This window comes from Callorhinchus milii, unplaced genomic scaffold (assembly GCF_018977255.1).
Source record: "Callorhinchus milii isolate IMCB2004 unplaced genomic scaffold, IMCB_Cmil_1.0 Scaffold3, whole genome shotgun sequence".
NCBI lineage: Eukaryota > Metazoa > Chordata > Chondrichthyes > Chimaeriformes > Callorhinchidae > Callorhinchus > Callorhinchus milii.
This window is the reverse complement of record NW_024704744.1, coordinates 66,796,098-66,818,136: the sequence shown is the minus strand read 5'-3', so window position 1 is coordinate 66,818,136 and position 22,039 is coordinate 66,796,098. Positions and strand designations below refer to the sequence as shown.

The window sequence follows — 22,039 nt, the reverse complement described above, 5'->3', positions numbered from 1 at the left end:
GAAGCCAAAGGAAAAGAAATACGAGCAAACTAACGTTGCATTTATCAATAGGTTCAGTTTAAAGATGCAAGCGGAGGGAAGTCCTTTAAATTGAAAATACTTGTCTGTCGAGTTAATTATTTATCAAATGCGCTGATTCCAATTTGATGCATCGTTCTCAGCATTGGAGACGTGAAGTTATAGGTGTGCCAACTTGAAACTGAGCTGATTGTTGACCTAAATCACAGGGCCCGTCTGCAAATGGCTCTGTGGTATAACTCGTGTTCCTTCTTAGAGGGCAGCTTTTGTTTAGCCTGATTTAAATGACTTCATATGTGGTGGGAGTCCAACAATTACCAGTATTTAAAAAGTTATCACACACCGGTAACTTTTAAATGAGCCAAGTGCATGTACACTGCCAAATTTATGTATTTTTATAAGTTAAATATTATTTTGCTGTATACATAGTGTGTAGGAAGTCATTGTGTAAAGACAAGCAAGTGGCACTGTCTTGCTTTATTGCTGACTGAGTAGATGAATACTTCTTCACTGGGAATATGTGGCCCAATCTTAATATCCTGGCCAAGAATGTAACTTGTTCCCCTACCATCTTGGGACTATTCTGAGGACTCTTGATTCAGGAATGAAGGAAAGTTGAGTTTGATATTACAATAAAGAACAAAATGTGAATCAGAACTAATAATGCCTGTATTTGATATTGCATTTTCACATTAAACAATGTCTCAAAGTGCTTCACAGGATATGCTGTAAAGCGTACTGACTACTCTTTGTATGGGAACATGACAACTAAATTTGTGAACAGCAATGTCCTACAAATAGTTGTGATGTGAACAACCAATTTTATTTGAGGGATTATTGGCCAGAACACCGGGAGAAAATCCCTTCTCTTTTCTCTTGAAACTACAACCTAACTCCGAGTCAAGAGTACTATTAACTGAGCCAATCTGACACCTTTTAGTGAGTAACAGATCCTATTGAGGATGTAAAAGTAGCTGAAATGTAAGATGACTAAGCGCAATAAGACTCAATCTGATTCGAATATTAGTAACTCTAATTATAGCCATAAAACAGTGAAGTCAGTGAATGACGGATTTTGAAAGTAACGTATTGATATAGTGTCTTTGGGAGGACGTCCTAAAGTCCTTCACGTGATGTACTGTAAAGTGTAGTCACTGTGTGTGAGTTGTGAGTGATTAAGACCTAGGCTTTTGCGATAGTTGCATTTACGGGTGACTTCACGCTGGATGGGTAGAGTGGAATCTTAGGAAACAGCCATGGTCTTACAATGATAGGTTTAAAGTATATATAGCTGTACTAATTAATGGCAACTAAAGATAATGTAATGTATTCTGTACCGGAAGTAAAAAATAGGCAGCCTGTGTATTTCATGTACAACTTGCCAAGAGGAAAGTTGAGCAGAAGTTGGAATGCTGTTTGTTGCCCTGTTACTCAGCATGTCCAAACAGTGTAAGGCAGCATTAAAAAAAAATGTAAATGCATGCTGGGCTACAATGCCAAATCTTTCAGATCCTCAGATAGCATGCTTGCTCTGTGCTCTGGTCAGGCCACACCTGGAGCACTATGTACAGTTGCAGTGCAAAGCAATGAGGCTAATTGCCCAACGTGTTAACAGCTATGAATAGCAATTTGATACTGGAGCTTTTTGGTTTCAAAGAGACCGTTTCTTACAACAACAACAACAAATCGTATTTATATAGCAACTTTCGTGTTGAGGGGCTGTCCCAAAGCACTGGATAGTTGAGAGTTTGCACCCAAGCTGAAGGTTGGATTTATGTGGGGTGGGAAGATGACTGAAAGAGGAAGGTCAAAGAGGAAGGTCTTGAGAAGGACCTTGCTGGAGGTCAGGGAAGGCTAAGGGACTCCGCAATGGAGGTGGAGTCCATGAGGTTGAGTGTGCATCCATGTGGATTGATGCTATGAGCACCTGAGATGAGAAGGTGATGCTGGGAGCCAAGCAGGATGGCCTCGGTCTTTCAACATTCAACTGGAGAAAGTTTGCTCTCATCCAGGATTTGATGTCCAGCACGCAATCTGTTAAGACAGCAGAGGTCCTAGAATTAAGGATAGCGACAGAGAGGTAGAGTTGGGTGTCATTTGCGTACATGTGGAAGTTAACCCAATGCCTATGGATGACATTGCTAAATGGGAGCATGTCGATATTAGAGGAGAGGACTGAGGAACGCTGTATGTGATGGTGTTAGAGTAGGAGGATAAGCCATTGGGAGAAATGAAGTGGAGACATTGGGATTGATCAGTGTTTTACTTTCCAATCTTCCCAGTGTACGTGTGCAACTGCAGAATTGAATATCGTGTCTAGTTTTAATGCTGAATCTGCTGTAGACTTGTAAATGTGTTACACAAAACCATTGTTGTTTTTTTTTGTAAACGTTAACATTTGTTAACTCTGACTTTTGGCATTGGGTTTGGATTCAGTCTTGTTAGTTAAATGTTTTCAATGCAAGCGTTCCATTGACGTTTCCATTTGGGGTGAGGAGCATTCAATGCTAAGTTTAAAATAGTAAAGGTGGGTGAAGAGGAAGATTTTTGTAGAGTTTCACGTGTATTGAACGAGCAGTTTTAATGTGAAAGCTAGTGCACAGAGTTCAATTGTTTAATTTTTCTAAGTGGATTTCTAAGTGGATTTTACTTGTACGAATGATTAGTTATATACATAATCTAGGAGTTCTTATCTCTGTTTTAAGCTGTCGTGCTGAAAATTGCTGTTGCGTGAATGTTGTGCTGAAGGTATGCAAGGTGAAAATGCCTTTTTACTGCAATCCCTATGGCATCCTTATTTAGCACAGTTTCTGTGTACGTGAATTGGTGACTTCTGTTTTTTGTCCCCCCCTTTACATTTTTTGCATGGTTACCTACTTTGTATTAATAAGGTTGGGATGAAGGTTATCAGAGAGATAAGTAGATGGTTGAATATCGTTGTGCATTGACCAGGATAGTGCAGACCTTTGAATATGCCTGAGGATCAAGTCTTCACTGAGGGCAAGGCGTGAGTGACGGTTAGGAACTTGAGTATTTAATGGCTGTTGAAGGCTTAGGGGGTATTTTTAGGCACCTAGACTTTTCTTTGGCATTGTATGTGTTTTTGGCATCATATTGAAATAAAGTGCTGTATGGGAATACTGTCTTGCATTTGATTGGCCTTGAGCACTACCAGGAAGCGGTTTCCGATGCAGATCAATGCCTACGTGAGAGTATTGCTTTTTCACACGGAGGGCCTGTGACTGTTAATGCTGTCTGGAGTTGAGCAGCTGGTAATAGTGCAGAAGATTGGAAGAAATGAGAAACCCATCCCTGAGTTGGGCAAGTTATTCTGTGGGGAGGGGTCCTATAATGGCCTTGAGCCATTATTTTGCACATTCAACAGCTAGTTCCACATCCACTACTTCCTCCCAGGATCCATTGCATGTTGCAAGGTTCATCACAAACCACATAATAATAATCCTTGCATTTGATATAGCGCCTTTCACACCTTCGAGACGTCTCAAAGAGCTTCACAGAATATACTGTAAAGTGAATTGACTGTATTTGTGGGAGTGAAACGTGGCAGCCAATTGTGCACAGCAGCGTCCCACAAACAATCGTGGATTGAAGTGATCAGTTTTATTATTTTTTGTCCCGGAGGGATTATTATCAGGTGGGTGGAGAAAGGAAACTTAGTCAAGGTTTCGCTCTGCCGGGAACCAAACCCAAGTCTCTCGCTTGCTCCAACCACTGAGCTACAGGACTCCTGAAACCTCAAAGATTTCAGACTCCTTTCTCTGCCCAGTGAGTGCCTCCAGGTTGGAAGCGCTGAGGGCAGGATAAGGTTAAATGTTACAGTTGATGTTGAGCTGGTGGGGGAACCTGAAAAACAAAGCAAGATCCTGATGGCTTGACTTCCAATTATACGAGACTGGAACCATCTTGTTCTAATTGTCCATTGCATAAATATCACGCCTTGTATTCTTACAGTATCTGGTAATTCTATAGTGTCTAATGTATCAATGTCTCACAGTGCTTCACATGCAATTGCTGTCCAGTGGAGTGACTGTTCTTGTAGTTTTGAAAAAGATTTGTCAGTAGGATCTCACAGGTGGGTGGTGGGTAACTGGGATTGAGTAGACCTTGATGGGCAGTTTATTGTTGGCTGGCATTATATGTAGCTGTTTTATAGCACATCAACTGTCGTAAGTCTTGTATGCCGTATTTTTTTTTTACTCCTCTTCACCCCTCAAACCCCAGTGGCAGGAAGAGTACTTCAGTACTTCATTGAGTGACTTTAAATGCAGAATGTTCTGAATGGTGTAAATAGGTCTCTTCCTTTCTTTATTCCCCCGTCCACCATTTCTCCCTGATTTGAAGAAAAAAACAATGGAAATAGCAAATTATTGCGGCTTCATAAAATGCAAGAACTCAGTGAATATAATAATAGTCTGGCTAACAACAGCGCATTTATATAGCAGCTGTCACGCAGGGTAGCGTCTCGGAGAGCTTAGTCTGGCTAAAACTGAGATAAGATATATGAACAAAAATTAGTGTTAAATAGGAATAAAATTTAGGGTGGAAACTCTGTTTGTTCTGTGTAACTATTATGAGTAAGTTGCTGGTTATTTTTTTTTCTAGAAATACATTTTTAGTTTTGAAAGCCAGTGTTCTAAATGGTAAGGATCATTTTGTTTAGATGTTTTTGTCCCTTTGAGAGGGGGAATGTAACATTTAACAGGATGCAAGAATTACATTGAATGTGGGATTTGACGTTTGTATTTTTCTTTCTTCCAGGTATACATGGGAAGCTATAGATTCAGAAAAGGGAATACATTACAAAATAAACCTCTGTCAGTCTATAGATTGTGGGGTTCCGAGTGCCATCTGTGCCTATGACGTCTCAAAAAAAACCAACCAGTCAGTAGGTAAGTGGAACAAACTCTATATTTGACTTTTATTGTAATCATTAAATTAATGATTATTAATCTTGCATGATCTAGATATAATCCCCAGCTCGGGTGCAAACCCTCAATTGTCCATTGTGAAAGGCGCTATATAAATAAGCAATCTGTTGTTCGACGTCTCAAAGTGCTTCATAAGATATACTGTAAAGTGTCTTGACAGTTTCTGTTGAAAAGGCAGATTTCTCCACTAGCCTTGCTTGAAGGGTATTTAAAATTTTGTGCCACCTTCAACATCTGCTCATGGCCTTTGATATTGCAACTATGAGAAACGCTTCCAGTTGTGGACAAGCAAGCTGCCGTGATCCATATCCTGGAACTATGTCAACTGAAAAATCAGGCTTTATCGGTCCAAGTATAGAAATGTAGAAGAGTAGTGTCACTGCTATATTGTAGATTCATTGTAAACATATTTAAAATAGTCAATCTCCCACATCTCTAACAAAAAACCCATACAAGTTAAATAATGATAGATGAACATATACTCTTCATCGTGATATTACGTTTGAAAAGGACTGTTTTGTCTGCAACAAGATTAAGGTTGGAAAATATGTTTGGCATCAGACTTAGTGAAAATAAGTTTGAAAAACTGAGCTCCAAATTATTTCAATTTGGGGCCCCTTCCAACTTCTTTGACTTACCCATGCCACCCTTTGCCCAAAAGGACATCACGTAATTTGCAACAAGGCCACTCATTGAATGACCTTAGACTGCCTGCCAGGAGAAGTGAGATCATAGATTCTCAACCTGACAACAACAAATTATCCTTCCTCCATATTTTGTTTTTGTTCTCTTATTTTAGAAGCCCCATTTCCTTGCCTTGATATGCTCCAATTATTAGTTCTTTATCCTATTAACAATTATTAATTGTTAATCTCGATTTCAAGATCCTCACCCTCGTATTCAAGTCCCTGCACTCCTCTGCTGCACCCCCTACCTCTCTGACCTCCTCTCTCCTCAGCACAGTACCTGTTGCTTTCGTTCCTCCAGGTCTGACCTCCTCCGTGTCCCCCGAGACCTCCGCTCCATTCTCGGCAGCCGTGCCTTCAACTACTATGCCCCGAAGCTCTGGAACTCCCTTCCTCACTTCCTTCGTCTCGCTCCCTCCCTTCCTATTTTCAGGTCTCTGCTGAAGACCTTTCTTTTCGACCGCACCTTTGGTCACCTTCCCACCCCTTCCCCCGGCTCAGTCCCGGGATCCATTACTATAAAGCGCTCCGAGACGCCGTCTGGCGTGGAGGGCACTATATAAATCCAAGTTTTTGTTAGTACTCTATCCCTCTAACCCTGCTGCTAGGAAATCAATGAATATTCTATGGTATTACATGCCTGATTTATTTATGATCACATGTCTAAGGTGTGCTTGATAACCTCATGACAAACCATAAGAATTGCCAGATGAAGGTCCATACAGTTTACCTGCCACCATCCTGGCAGTCGCATGTACATGTCAGTTACAAACCAGATTAACAATTTGCCAAGTAGAGTATTGTGGTTTGAGTTGTATATCTTTCCTCACATGGAGCCTTGGGTTAACTCACTTGAACCTCTGTCAGTTTATCATTTATTGTATTGCATGCAAACTATGTGCTGTCCATGGTCTTGGGACCTCCTCCCAATGTAAAAGGCGCTATATATTGTGATAATTATGAAGGCCATTTATTAAAATCCAGTATAAAATTCTGCTGGCATATCTCAGTTCTGTATGCAAGCGCTTGTCATCTAAGCTACAAATTTTGCCATACTCCCAATTAGGACATGAGCAGATGTTGAAGGTGACACAAAATCCTAGATGCCCTTTAAGCAAGGGTAGTGGAGAAATTTGCCTTTTCAACGGAAATAGTCAAGACACTGTAGTACATCCTGTGAAGCACTTTGAGATATCTAACAGCAAATTGTTTATTTATATAGTGCCTTTCACATCGGACAATTGAGGGTTTGCACCCAGTGCCTTGGGGCATCCTCCCGACGTGCAAGGTGCTATACAAATGTAATTTTGTTTTTGTGGTTCCATAGCCACCAAGCAGTACTGTTATCGCATCTTTACTAAATGCTCTTTTCGATTCCATGGGTGCTGGTACTCCACTCAAGTAACGCTTGACATGTGATTGGCGAGGCTGTCAGCTAACTTATCTGTTAACGCTACGCTGAGGATACCACTTACCCACCACATCAATAGGCAGACACTACGATGCTTTGTTGCACATTGTTTCAGATTCTGAAGTCCTTGTATTCGTTGTTCTGGAGCCTTTGTACCTTTCCAGTCTGCAATGTTGACACCTCCACTGACCAGAGCTTATGACTAATTTCTTCTGTTTGCACTGGTTATAAACTAGCATTTGAACTATTCATGACGTTCTTGTATTCAGCTTTCTGGATACTTTGAACTAGAAGCTGATTGAATCTTTAGATTGCCCTCTGTTGAAAGTTAGGGTTGTCACCACTCTCCTTATGTGAGTGGCTGAGTGCCATGGTGTTAATCTGAGCTTCCTTTCTGTGCGGAGGTGCTTGATGGATGCTGGAAATGTGCATTTGCAGACTGGGAAGACCCTTTTTCCCCACCCCCACACCATACACTCTTGCTTTGAGAATGACATTGGTGGAGACCTGGAAGCAGATAACATGTGCTTGGTATCCTGGCCATGCAACGAGTAGATGGGGACGAATTGCAGCAATTAAACCACTAAGCAAAGGTTTTGTGACCACAAAGTCACAATTCAGTATACAGAAAAAGTTGTGGTATGCTTGAGACTCTGCTTGTGAGGAGTGGGCTAGTTTGGCCTGTGAGACACACCTCCATCTTAGACCATGGTGGCTCTTTATCATTAAAATGCATCTCTTATGCTGCATTTGACTGGGTTTTAAATGGCTTAGACGTTGAGTATTTCTCTGAATCGATTTTGGAAAATGAGTAATTTGACTCTTTTGCACCATTAGCCAAAGTTGTGAAGCAATTGATCACGCCTTTGGAAACTGAGTCAATATACGTGAGGCCCAGCTCTTAGTATTGCTTGCAGAATGGTGGTGATCGAAACTGGTGTTAAAAACTGAGGGAAGTGTAGCTTACCCCAAAAGTGGTTGAAGAACAAAGCAGCTTTGTATCACCACTGCACATAGCTCAATTCTACATTTTTGCTTAAGTGGAGGAAGAATACTTTTTCTAAATGTTTTGCCAGGTGTGCAGAAATCCCATGCAACATTCACAGAATCCTAGAATGTTTCGGCAGAGAAGGCCATTTGGCCAGTCCTGACTATTTATAAGAGCTATCAATTCCCCTTTCTTTTACTTATACTCTTGCTATTTTTCCTTTTCAGATGTGTTTTTCCCATATTAAAAATTTATGTATTCTGCTTCAATGATTTTTATTTGGTAGAGCATACAATGTCTTAATTATCCTATTTTAAAAATGATTCCTCATCTGTCCATTTGTTTGGTAATCCTCCTAAATTAATATCCTCTGATTACTGACTCGCCAATCAGTAGAAATAGCTTCTCCCCGTTTACCTTATCAAAACATTTCAACATGTCTAGCAAATCTCTTCTCAATCTTCTCCATTCACAATCCATATGATATCCACTGTGCGATGAATCTTCTAGGTAGTGGCACAAGGGAAAATATGCAATTTGAAAGGAAACCTTTTTGAGATGCAAAGATTCATTTGTCTTGAGTTGGGCATATTCGAATGAAAGTTGCAGAGTTGTTCATTCACTAGCAATTCCTTCATGAATTAGTCACTGGGCTACAATGATGGGATATGGAGGTGGACTGGTAACTGACTAAATGGAAGAAAGCTGAGGGTAATTGTGAAAGAGCCATCTCTGAATAGGAATGATCTATGGAGTGATGCAATCTAGGACTCCTCCCACATAGAACAGCAGCAAAATTATATTTGTATAGCAATCAGTGCTTCGGACCGGAGCTGAAAGTCGGGATCGGGGATGGTGGAAGGTAGTGGGGCAAGGAGGTTGACTGAAGACACAGTCAAAGAGGAGAGTCTTGAAGGCAGCCGAAGAGAAGGGTCTTGAGATGGGTCTTGAAGGTGGCAAGGAGGGAGTGAGGTGGAGGGACTGCGGGTTGGAGTTCCAGAGGGTGGGGCAGAGTGGCTGAAGGTCCACCGGCCAATGGTGGGGCGAGCAAGGTGGGGGACGTGAAGCAGGCTGGAGCCTGCTGAGCGGAGGGAGCGAGCAGGATGGTAGGGGGTTAGGGGTCACAGAGGTTGGGGGGAGCAAGGCCATGGAGGGCTTTGAAGGTGAGGACTGTATCCTCTGTGTGATGGGAAGCCAGTGGAGTTGGGCGAGGATGGAGATGATAGAGTCACAGAGAGTGCGGGAGAGGACATGGGCTGCAGAGTTCTGGATGATCTGCAGCCTTTGGAGGGAAGAATTGGGGGGACGACAAACGATCCTAGGTGTCATGAATGCGTGAATGAGGATCTCGGCGGCCTGCGATGTGAGACAGTGGCGGAGCCGGATGATGTTGTGGAGGTGGGGAAGGCAGAGCGGGTCATGGTAGAGATGTGGATAGAAAGGACAGTTAAGGGTCAAACAAGACCCCAAGGTTCTGGACTGGCTCGGTGAGGTGGAGTGTGCATCCTTGGATGGTGATGCTATAAGTGCCGGTGGGCTGGAGATGGTATGCGTGCCACAGGTTAGTTGCTTTTTTTAAAAAAAATGACATTCATGTGATTCATGGCATAAATCAAGAAATATTCAATCAAGAAAATGTGTTTTGTTTGCCAATCATAGAGGTTTAAAGGGTGTAAAAAGGCAGTCTTGAGGTTCCTATTTGAAATGTCTCACGGGGCAAGTGTTCCCGGTTGGATTGGCTAATATCATCACGGTAAACGGAATATGTGCTCTCTGTAAAAAAAAGTAAGTGTAGTTAGAGGTAATCTACTTTTAGTGCTTTTCAATCTCTTGTCCAGATGATGGAAATTTCACAAACAGAGTCTCGGGCATGCCACAACCTTTTTGTTCACTGCCCTGTGACTTTGGGGTCTCAAAACCTTTGCTGCTTAGTGCACCTGTAAAAGCGTGAGACTTTATAGGATTTCTGGAGGTAGAATGGCTTAAATTGTCCCAACTTTACCTGCAGTCATTGGATTGCTTCTATCATTTGGATAAATATAAATCAGCACTGTGTGTACAAATGAATTTTAAAATTAGAATTCAATGAGGGAGAGCTATGAGTCAGCATGTCCTTGAAGGTTTATTGGCTGCCGGGATTCACCCACAAAATATACAGTCAATTCACTTTACAGCATATTCTTTGAAGCACTTTGAGACTTCTCAAAGATGTGATGAGGTGCTATATCGAATGCTATTATTAATAATGCTGTAGATTAATTTTGTGTGTTCTCTCTTCCCCTCACCCCAAATACAGGTGATTTTGCTTTGAACAGCAGTGCAGGGAACCACATTGAATTCAATACTACCAAGAAATGTTCAGACCAAAGTACCCAGCCTGTACAAAGTAGCATCAATTTCCTTTGTGGAAAAACCTTGGTGAGTGTGGTTTATTTTGTCATCACATGATTGTTCTTTCGCAGTCATATGCCAGTAATGGAGCAAAAGTTGAAATGTATGTGGTTGTTGAGGGTGGATTGTGTGAAGCACGAACTCTACTAGTTAAAATGTCATTTGCCCTGTAACTATTTTTAGAGTAAATGTTTAGAGCTGACTCACATTCAGATCATCTGTAGTTGAATGTTGAGCATAATATCTTAACTTTGTAATTGCTTTGCAATTTGGAATTAAAGTTTGTATTCCAAAACTTTAAATATTCTTATTTAATTCTTGATCTTTATTTTTATTTCTTAGTCTTTAGATTGTCAGCAGATCAAACAAAGGAAACTGCTATCTCCGTAACCTGACCAGTTTTGTATGTTTGCAGCTCTTCAGATAAATCATGAATATAAGAATAGCTAATCAAACAACAACAAGATTACATTTATATAGCGCCTTTCACATTGGGAGGATATCAGGATAGTATTTAGTATTTTGATGTCATATTATTCCTAACTTAACACATTGTAGAAAATGTAAACCTTCTGCTGTGCCTGTTTTTCCCATTCTCTCCTCTTTAGAGAATGGGATTTAATTATTTTTACAAGGTGTATAATTCCAGAAATTCTTTTTATTCAGGGTACTCCTGAATTTATCACTGTTTCGGAATGTGTCCATTACTTTGAGTGGAAAACCTTCGGAGCTTGCAAGAAGAGCACCTTTAAACCCCAGAAAGAGGTAATTACAGTGGCCCTGAATAAATGGTATTACAACTATGCTAAAAAGATCTTGTGAGTAAGATTTTTGTTTTGTTTTTGCTGAGCATCCTGATAATCACAAGGTAATGCTTCACTATTTATATGATGTAAATATGTTGCTTTGCAAAAGGTATTACATTTTTAATCCTAAAAGTATTGCACTATTTATATGAAATGTCCAGCTATTTTATGTGTTCTGAGTGTGAGCTTAATATTACTGCTCTGAACGCCCTCCAGTGCTGCCATTGAAAGCACTGTCTGGCAGGCTTTCCTGCTGTTTGTCTAACTCGGACTACTCAACCCATTAGGACATTTTGTATTTCAAGGTTAGCAAGAACTGAATGGGAAGAATCCCTACCCCCAGTGACCAGCTCCCTTCCCAAGCCCCACTGATGAGGCAGACTGATGGTCTGTTATCGGCAGTGTCTTGGTGTCCTGCAGACCCACCTGGCTCAGGAACCGAACTAACAAGCCCACCACAGATGGTTGACTTGATTTTAATGTTCTGTTGCCAAACATCACTTTGAAGCCTGTTCAGCCTCTGCTTACCTCCTTTCTTCCCCCCTTCCCCCCCCCCCCCCACCCAATGCAATTTGTATTTTGTTGCATATCACATGTAAGGATTTTTTTATTAACCATTTCAAACCATTTCTTTAAAAGGTCCCGTGTTATGTTTTTGATGAAGATTGGAAGAAACGTGATTTGAATCCACTGATAAAGACCTCTGGAGGTTATTTGGTCAGTTCTCCTGATGATGATGACTTGTACATCAACATTTGTAGAGATATAGGTCAGTGAACATTCATTTGGGTTCAAGTGTCTGTAATTCAATACTTATGAAATATCTAGCTTGTCTTTGTTGGTAGCACTCTCGCCTTGAGTCAGAAAGCTCCAGGTTCAGGCTACACATCATGACTTTGAACTCATAATCTGGACTGATACTGCTGTTGCAAGGGCTGCCAGTGCCGCATTGGTAGATGTGCTAACCTTCAGGTGAGATATTATAGTGAGGTCTTATCTATCCAGGTGGATATTAAAGATCTCATGGCATTATTTGAAAAGAATAGGGACATTCTCTTTAATGTCCTAGCCAACAATCCTCCAGAAAACAATTGGTATTCATCTCATGGCTGTTTGTGGAATATCACTTGTAAATTGACTATCTAAAAATCATTACACTTTATAATCAATCCTTCAAAACACTTTGACCTTTTGATGCTATATCTAAGGTGCAATATCAAATACAAAAATTTATTATTGTTGCGATACTATTAATAGAATAAGGTTATGGCCTTTGCCACTTCCATTATATAAGATGAGCTTGTTCTGTTTTTAGAGCCCTGCGTGGAGGGCGCTATACAAGTGCTTGTTTTGAACAGATGTGTGTTGAGGTTATTTTCTCTTTGAAATCCATTTTCTTTGGCAGAAATTCATTTGGTTCTGCAAAGGTTTAGTTTAAGTACTTCTAAGTTTGAGTAAGGTAGAAATAGTAGCTTTTATGATTTCATAGGACTTGTTAATTCCCAAAGAATCGTATTACTATTTTAAAATGTTGCTGCTCTAAGAACAATAGGCTACATGAGTGGACCACATAAGATCATGACTAATTGGAGTCTAGATGTAGAAATAGAGTTCAAGTTTAATTAATAGAGCATCTTTTGGGTTGGGCGGAACTTCCAAGGTGCTTAACAACAGTCTTGATACCCGAGCTGCGGGTAGGAATTCAGCATTGCCACCAAAGAGTCTTGCCTGATTTTCTTTTGGAGATGCTCTATCCCTTGGAGATTTGCAATGGCTGGTGCCATCTGGTGTATTTTGATCTATGCTCCATGTCTCATTGATCCATGAATATTTTTGCTTCTGTGATTTCTGAATGGTTGACCTTCTGAGAGCTCTCTTACATTTCATTGTGTGATACAGAATGTTATTGTTGCCAATGGTTACTTAATCTGAGTCTGACTGCATTTTGCTTTAAGGAGCTTTAGGGGTGAGATCCAAGTTAAGTGTAGCTAATTAATTCTCCACAGATGTACTCATACTCCTATATGGCATTGTGGTTTAGCTCAGGGATGACATTATACATGTGTAGAATAGTGATGCAGGCTGCAAGTTGGCCATCCTTGGTTGAGCTAATCAGATATTCAAATAAGAATTTGTGTTTTCCCCCCTATATGTTCTAAAATAGTTTGTTTAGAAGGTTATTATGATGTCCATTATGTTACTCCATGTTTAGTTTTTTATGTGACTCATTTTGCTAATCTATTTGATAGGTGGCTCGAGTGGCAACACCTCAAGTTGTATAGCCGGGAGCAGTGCTTGCCTGTTGAAAGGATCAGTTGCTTATGATGTTGGCCAGCCAGCTGAAGGTTTAAAACTGGTTGGTAAAGACAGGTATGCAATTTGAGAACTGCACTGTGTAACTCATAACTGTGCTTGTTTTACATAAGATATTGAAGCTTAAAAACTGCCTCATATTGTGTTGACCACTTTGGGTAAGCACTCTGAGATGCTATTCTACGTGAATGGGCTCTGTATAAATCCAAGTTGCTGTTGTTGATCCAAAGTCACCCACATTCTAGTGATGGGAAGATCCTATAGAAAGTGGTCTCGGAAGCCACTTGACCTTAGTATATTTCAGTGAACCAGTACAGTAATTGAAATGCAAATGTTTGCTGTAAAAATGCTAAGGGTCTTGTGCCCTGTTTAGATTTGCAGCTAAAAAAGGGTATCATTTGTTTATGAATGGAATTAAGGAAACCTATTCAAAATGAACTATTTTGGATGAAGTTTTCTGACCTACAAACAGCACCACAGTTAATTAGAATTGTCAAATAGTGCCTTTGACATTCCAGCTCAGTGATGATACAAGCAGCTCATTGTTCATTGAGACAGAAACCTTATTTATCAGATCTTTGAATTATTTACATTGTTTGACATGGCAACCAGGTTCTGAGGTCAGTGCTTCAAATTAAAATAGAAATAAACTTGTCAAGCTGTACATTTTCAACTACTCTTATCTGCCCGAAGACAAGTTGAACATTTATTAAATTGAGCCAGTGCAAGGCAAATGGATGTATCGGCATGTTGTGGGTGGTATATGGTTTCTTTTTCTTGGCTTAATGGGGGGAAGAGATGATTTGCATAATGCTAAAACTGAAAAGTTAGAATTTTTGTTTATTTACTGATTTGTGTTCTAGGTTAGTTCTTCATTATACCAAACCACATGCTGAAACCAAAAACCCTGTGTTTTGTGGCATTCATCAACCTGCAGTCACCATTACATTAATCTGCCCATCAGGAAGAAGACAGGTTTGTAAATGAGTTCCCGATTACCTTTCCTATTTCTGAAAAAAAAAAGTTGATCCTGTGTTTAACTCACTCCCTCTTGCAAGTGGTTGTTATTTATGTATCTGCAAAGAGCCACAAAAGAATTGCAACTTAGCCAGACCCATAGACACTTACAGCACAGAAGGCGGCAATTCGGCCCATCTGTTTCATATCAGCTTTGGTCAGTTAGGAGAACTGTTTGTTTCTATCTCAGAAGGTTGTGGGTTCTAGTCTCTCTCATTGGAGTCTGAGCTCACAATCCAATCTGACATTTCAGTGCAGTATTGGGACATCTCAGGCAACATATCATTGCATCATCAGTCCGTTCACAGGGCATGATATGAAAAGAGAAAGTAAGGAGTTTCTCTTGCTGGCCAGGCTGATGGTTGATCAGTCACGGTGCTTTGTAGGACTTTGCTGTGTGCAATACGGCTGCCTTAAATACGTTTAATAAAACTGTAAAACCAATCAGTTTTATAATTAATGCCACCTTATTCTGAAATGCACAAATAATATTTTGCACTGAGGGTGGAAATTGATTTTAAGAATTATGTTCAATTAATCAAAGGATGTGGACTTCGTGGCTTTGCTTAGAGTATTTAAATCACTTTTAGACTTTCAACAATTTTGAATATTGCTGATGGATATCTGTATAACATTATTGGATTCATTGATTTTTACTAGGGTGCAGAGCCTCAGCTAATAACCAGCACCAACTGTCGGTATGAGATTGAATGGATTACTGAATACGCTTGCCCCAAGGATTACCTGGAGAGCCATAGCTGTATCCTCAACAATACCCAGCACAACATTGATATTGACCTGACACCCCTCAAGTTAACTGCTGGTGAGGAAAAACACCTTAACTTTCATTATTAGATGCTCTATTATTTTCTGTTGTCCAATGTGATTGCCAGTTACGAATGCTCAGAGTATGAAGTGTATATTGTAGGAGAAATATAGGTTGGTTTTGTTTTATAGGAAAAAAAATTGTGTAAGGAACATTAGAAGTCATGACATTGTTGTGGGTATTTTCATCGCATTTTTAGATTTGAGGTAGACTTTTTTTTAATGAACCTTATTTTAAAGTTTTTTGGAATGCAAATCTATACAATGTGCACGTGTCTTGACATGTGAATGCTGGAGTGGAGGAGTCCAACGTGCTGAGCACTTAATGAAAGTTAATAGGACAATATTATTTTCAATAACAGGCTGAAAACTAATTTCCCATCCAGGTTTCTGGATTGCAAAGTTGAATGCAGAGAATCGTGCTGCATTTCAAAGGAGAATAGATAATAGATTAAGCCAATCTTTTTAAGCGAAGCCATTTCAGTCTGCAAGAAAATGTAATTTTTTTCCATAGAAGCTGACAAACACCCTGATATGATCACGAGTACATCTTTAGTAAGCTTCTGAGATACTTAACCTCAGTTCAGAAATTTCCAAAACTGACTGGCTAAGGTTTCCCTAGTGTTTCCATTCATTCGTGTTTTACTCCTGGAACATGAATTTGGGTTAATTCTCTAAATATTAGATGCCCCACTCCTGTTTGGAAGCCTTTAGTGTAAATTGGTCAGTAAATAATTATTTTGACCGTCTCTCCTTTAGGAGTTTCTAAGTTAAATCTAAATAAGGATGACCATCTGTTGCAGTGACTCTTCATCTCATAGATATTATCTAACCCTTGTAATTTTTTTTAAGAAGGTTGGAAAAAAAATTTGTTAACTATCTAGCTTCGGCATGTTTAATGCGGGCTGCAAGTTCGCCGCCACTAATCTATCCCATTTATGTAGGTTTTTTTTGTATCTCTCTGTGTGTACAAGATGACCCCATCATCATGCACCTCACTGGAGTCCTTTGCTTATAAAACTGATGCCCTGTAACATAACATAATATAACATGTAGGAGCAGGAGTAGGTCATTTGGCCCTTCGAGCCTGCCCCGCCATTCAGTCATGGCTGATCTTCTAATCTAACTCCAGCTAATAACCTAACCCTGCCTTATCCCCATATCCCTTAATCCCTTTTGCAATAAGAAATCTATCTCAGTCTTGAATATGTTCAAGGACTGAGCGTCAACAGCCCTTTGGGTAGTGAGTTCCATACATTCACCACCCTTTGAGTGAAGTTCTTCCTCAACTCAGTGCGAAAGGGCTGTCCTCTGATTTTAAGGTTGTGAACCATGGTTTTAGTTTCTCCAACCAGAGGAAACAATCTCCCACTATCTACTCTATCATGCCCTTTGATGATCTTATAGGTTTCCATAAGATCCCCTCTAATTCTTCTGTATTCTAGAGAATATAGGCCCAAATTTGTCAGGCTATCCTCGTAACTCATCCCCTTCATCCCTGGTACTAACCTAATAAATCTACGCTGCACCCCCTCCAAGGCAAGTATGTCCTTCCTTAAATAAGGAGACCAAAACTGCACACAGTATTCCAGGTGTGGTCTCACCCGGGCCCTATACAATTGCAGCAAGACTTCCCTACTCTTATACTCTATTCCTTTCATAATGAATGCTAACATACCGTTTGCCTTCCTAATTGCTTACTGCACCTGCAGACTAACTTTCTGTGATTGGTGTACAAGGACACCCGAGTCCCTCTGGACACTAACACATTCCAATCTCTCCCCTTCTAAAAAATAACCCGCTCTACTGTTTTTGCTACCTAAGTGGATGACTTCACACTTCCCTACATTATACTTCATCTGCCACCTACTTGCCCAATCACCTAACCTATCTATGTCTCGCTGCATTTTTTCCAATCCATGGGGACTGTTCCAGAATCCGAGGAATTTTGGAAGATCAGACATAAGGCCTCCACTATCTCATAAGTTACCTCTTTTAAAACCCTGGGATGCAAGCCATACGGACCAGGGAATTTGTCACTTTTTAGTCCTAACAGTCTCCCTAACACCAATTCTCTACTAATGAAAATGTCCCTAAGTTGCTCCCTGTCCTTATCCCCTTGCTGCATCTCTATTGTTGGCAGACTTCTTGTGTCTTCTCGGGTGAAGACAGATGCAAAGTACCCATTTAGGGACTCTGCCATGTCCTTATCCCCCATTACAACTTCCTCTCTCTCTGACTGAAGTGGACCTACATTTACCCTGACTAGCCTATTCCTCTTAATATATTTGTAAAAACTTTTACAATCAGACTTAATGTTCCTAGCTAGCTTACCCTCATACTCCTTTTTCTCGCTCTTAATAAGTTTTTTAGTTTTATTTTGCTGGTTTCTAAAACTCTCCCAATCTTCAGATTTGCTGCTTTCTTGGCAGTTTTATAAGCCTTTTCTTTTAATTTGATGTGGACTTGCTTGTGGAGTAGACTGGCCAGCTTCCTTCCTGCTCATGTGCACTATGCATCGAAAGCCAACTGGTTCACGCTGGAAGTGGTACCAGTGGTGATCTGATGACCCAGAGGTGGGACTGGTAGTGATTTGTTTTTGCAGATTTGTTGTAGAGCTATGTCTAACTTTGTGGGACCCAAAACTTACCCCTCACGCTGCTGAAACACTGGTCCACGCCTTTATCACCTCAAGGCTGGACTAGGGAACTCTCTCATCGCTGACCTTCCCGGCACCTCCCTCCACAAGCTGCAGGTCATTCAGAACTCTGCAGCTCGTGTACTGTCCCGCACCAGGCTTCGGGACCACATCACTCCCACCCTCGCTCGCCTCCACTGGCTCCCCATCCCCCAGAGGATTGATTTCAAGATCCTCATCCTCACCTACAAGGCCATTCACGGCCTTGCTCCCTCCTACCTCTCCGACCTACTATCCCCCTACTTACCTGCCCGTACCCTCTGTTCCTCTGGCTCCGGTTTGCTCCATATCCCCCGCCCTAACCACCCTACCATCGGTGGCCGGGCCTTCAGCCTCTCAGCCCCTATGCTCTGGAACTCCATCCCCCAGTGCCTTCACCTCCCCTCACGATTCTTTACCCCCTCCTCGCTCCCTCCCTTCCCTCCCCCTGACCATTTCCCCCCCTGCTTGGGTCCCGACCCAACTGTCCAGCGCCTTGGGCCGTCCTCTCGATGTGAAAGGTGCTCTATAAATGAAATCTTGTTGTTGTTGTTGGGAGTTACAACAACAACAAGATTCCATTTATAAAGCGCCTTTCACGTCAGGAGGACGTCCCAAGGCGCTGCACAGTTGGGTCATGACCCGAGCAGGGGGAAATGGTCAGGGTGAGGGGAGGGAGCAAGGAGGGGGGAAATGGTGAGGGAAGGGAGGGAGCGAGGAGCGGGGAAATGGTCAGGGTGAGGGGAGGGAAGGGAGGGAGCGAGGAGGGGGAAGAGAGTCGAGAGGGGAGCTGAAGGCACGGTCAAAGAGAAAAACCCTGTAATTCTGCTCCTTAATGTACACTTTGCCTCTCATTTAAACTTTCCAAATTGTTCTTTTTCTAGGTTCTCCTCCCTACGTCACTAGGTCCAGCGATGGAACTGATGAATATTACTATTACCTGAATGTCTGTGGAGAAGTAAAGGCTGGCAACTGTAATGATCAAAGGGGTTTTGTATCCTCTTGTCAAGTTAAACACGATGGAACTTTAAGTAAGGTTGCAGGGAGGTTTCAAAATCAGACGCTGAGGTATGAATATGCTTTAACAGCCAGTTTATTGTTACTGAATTAGAATCATGTGGAAATGCTATGAAGTGATCATGAAAGTTTTTAGGATTTTGTTTTTAGCATTACAGGTCCCATATGATATGTAAACTACAGTATTCCAATAAGACTTGAAATACGTTCTGCTTTATCTGTCCATATTATTCGAGTCCATACTTCCCCATTCAGCTTCCTCCCTAGAGTGTAATAGTAAATGATGGAATGGGCTGACATGTGGCAGATGGATTTCAATGTGGATAAGTGTGAGGTGATACACTTAGGTAGGAAAAATGATAGGAAGCAATATAGACTTGGTAGCTCAATCTTAAGGGGGGTGAACGTACAGAGAGATCTGGGTGTTCAAGTAAGCGAATCATTAAAGGTAGTGGGGCAGGTAGATAAGGCAGTAAAAAAGGCATTTGATGTACTGAGCTTTATTAGTAGGGGCATAGAGTATAAGAGTAAGGAGGTTATGGTTAATCTGTACAAAACACTGGTTAGGCCTCAGCTGGAGTACTGCGTCCAGTTCTGGACACCTTACTTCAGGAAGGACATTAAGGCACTGGAAAGGGTGCAGAGGAGATTCACGAGAATGATACCAGGAATGGGGAACCTTAGCTATGAGGACAGGCTGGAAAAGTTAAGACTTTTCCCATTAGAGCAGAGAAGGTTACGCGGGGACCTGATAGAGGTCTTCAAGATCATGAAAGTTTTCGACAAGCTAGATAGGGAAACGCTGTTTCCGCTGGTAGGTGTGTCTGTGACTTGTGGTCACAGTCTTAAGATATCTACCAAAAGAAGCAGAGGGGAGGTTAGAAGAATTTTTTTCACTCAGCGAGTTGTTCGAATTTGGAATGATCTGCCTGAAAGGGTAGTGAAGTCCGATTCGATAACAGCTTTTAAGAGAGAACTGGATAGGTATCTGGGGAAGCTGGGTTTGCAGGGTTATGGGGAGAAAGCTGGTGATTGGGGTTAGTGAAAATGACTTGCTCTGTCAAAGAGCCGGCACGGACTCGATGGGCCGAATGGCCTCATTCTGTGCCGTAACATTCTATGAAAAAAATCTATGAAACTCAATTTGCCAAGATGGAGAATAAACATGGCTGTAGTGTTTTGATGTTTGATACCTGTGCAACTTTCCCTCTGTTCTCAATAATCACTCCCAGGGCTAATGCATCAGCTTTGGTCACTGTTGTCTGTAGTTTCTTGTTCTGAGTTTCTCTCTGTTGTTAAATGCATTTTTTTAATTGTCCTTACCTTTTAGTTTAAATAAACTTTGATGTGCATTGTTTGTGACTCCTATAGCACTGCGACAACTTGTTTGCATTTTTGCATGAGAGGTGCATATATAAATCAATGCAAGCTGTTGTAGATGAAATTGCAGATGTGTAATGTGAAATGAGTTCTACATCTCATACTGGAGCTACCTATTTAAGAAAAAATGTTCTGCATTACCAGGTATTCAGATGGTGACCTTACATTAACCTACACGGATGGAAATTCGTGCAGCTCTGGATTCCGGCGGATGACTATAATAAACTTTCATTGTAATGAATCAGCTGGTAAGGATAATATCTGGAATGTGCTACTGACCCACATTAATGGTCTGATGTGTTTGTACAAATTAATGGTCTGACTGTCTCACTTGGCAAGGAAGACTATTTGAGCTCCAATTTGTTTCCAATTCATTTGATTGAGACTGTCCATATCCAGTGATGGATCATTTTTAAGTATGCATTTTCTCATGAAGAATGCAAACTATAATGACAAATGTGAAATATTCTCATGATAAAGTATTAATTTATGAATACTTTTATCATGCAACCATTTCTTGATTTCTCATTCTTTAAAGTGGCCAATGCCATGAGCTCCTTAAATTGAAAATCCTATTTTGCTATAACTGTCATTATGGAACTAGTTTGGACTTTAGACCTGTTTTTGCTCTCGGAATTGGTTTTAGGTTTCAACAAATCTGCTGTACATTAGTTGATGCTTACTGATGAGTTTCATTCACTTGTAACTTGAACATTTAAGTGGTAATAGTGAGAGTTCATGTAATGCATATTTCCAGTGAACTGGGCTTTGTACAACAAAACTAGGTGTCAATCATGCAATATCTTTAAGACCAACAATTGGGAGTTTTTTGCATATGTATTCCAGCTATGAGCACCTGCTCAGACATGTATTAACTGCCTTGATTCTGACCTTTTTCTGCAGATAATAAAGGCAAAGGTGGTCCAGAATTTGATACTGAAGTGGATTGTACATATATCTTTAACTGGGGAACAAAGTATGCATGTGTCGAACAGAAAAACCTCGTTTGTAGGACTTCTGATGGAAAGAAACATTATGACCTTTCACGTTTAACAAGATATTCGGGTAAGATTTAATAGTCCTTTCAAGATTGGGTGCAGAATTTTTGTTTTGCTGCACTGTTTAATTAAACTTTTCTAATATCCCAACAGATCAACTTTAAGGTAGTCATCCTGTCCTTCAAAATCCTTTTGTTTTACACTCTGTCTGATTTGACTCCTCCAGCCCTCTTTTCATTCCCTTCATTCTTCTGACTCCACACTAATTGTTCCTCACCTCCTCACTTTTACCATTTCAGCCTTTAGCCAACTGCTCTCCAGAACACTCCCCTAAACCAGTTTGCTTTGTGCCTTCTCTCCCTTCCTTCAGAACACTCAATCCTTTGATCAATCATTGGGCAACGCCCTTATATTCTCCTCTGTGCTCATCTTTATTAGTGTATTATCTTTGCCAAGTTCTATGGGGAGTATTTTAAGATGTTAATCCTATGTGTAAAGCTTATATGGCCAAACTGTTTTCTTATATTAATGGTTTCAAATGCTAGTATTTCTGTTTATCGTGC

At 40.8% G+C, this 22,039-nt stretch overlaps 1 protein-coding gene across 1 annotated transcript in view; it reads left to right on the top strand.

The window, feature by feature from the left end:
* The window catches only part of igf2r (insulin-like growth factor 2 receptor), a 77,660-nt gene that overhangs the window by 4,023 nt on the left and 51,598 nt on the right, over nucleotides 1-22,039 (top strand). Inside the window, exons 2-11 of the mRNA XM_042332897.1 lie at nucleotides 4,798-4,928; nucleotides 10,349-10,470; nucleotides 11,110-11,208; nucleotides 11,889-12,018; nucleotides 13,499-13,619; nucleotides 14,426-14,537; nucleotides 15,240-15,402; nucleotides 18,966-19,149; nucleotides 20,623-20,726; nucleotides 21,382-21,543. Coding sequence (XP_042188831.1) covers nucleotides 4,798-4,928; nucleotides 10,349-10,470; nucleotides 11,110-11,208; nucleotides 11,889-12,018; nucleotides 13,499-13,619; nucleotides 14,426-14,537; nucleotides 15,240-15,402; nucleotides 18,966-19,149; nucleotides 20,623-20,726; nucleotides 21,382-21,543 — 1,328 coding nt within the window. The remainder of the gene's footprint in view (nucleotides 1-4,797; nucleotides 4,929-10,348; nucleotides 10,471-11,109; nucleotides 11,209-11,888; nucleotides 12,019-13,498; nucleotides 13,620-14,425; nucleotides 14,538-15,239; nucleotides 15,403-18,965; nucleotides 19,150-20,622; nucleotides 20,727-21,381; nucleotides 21,544-22,039) is intronic.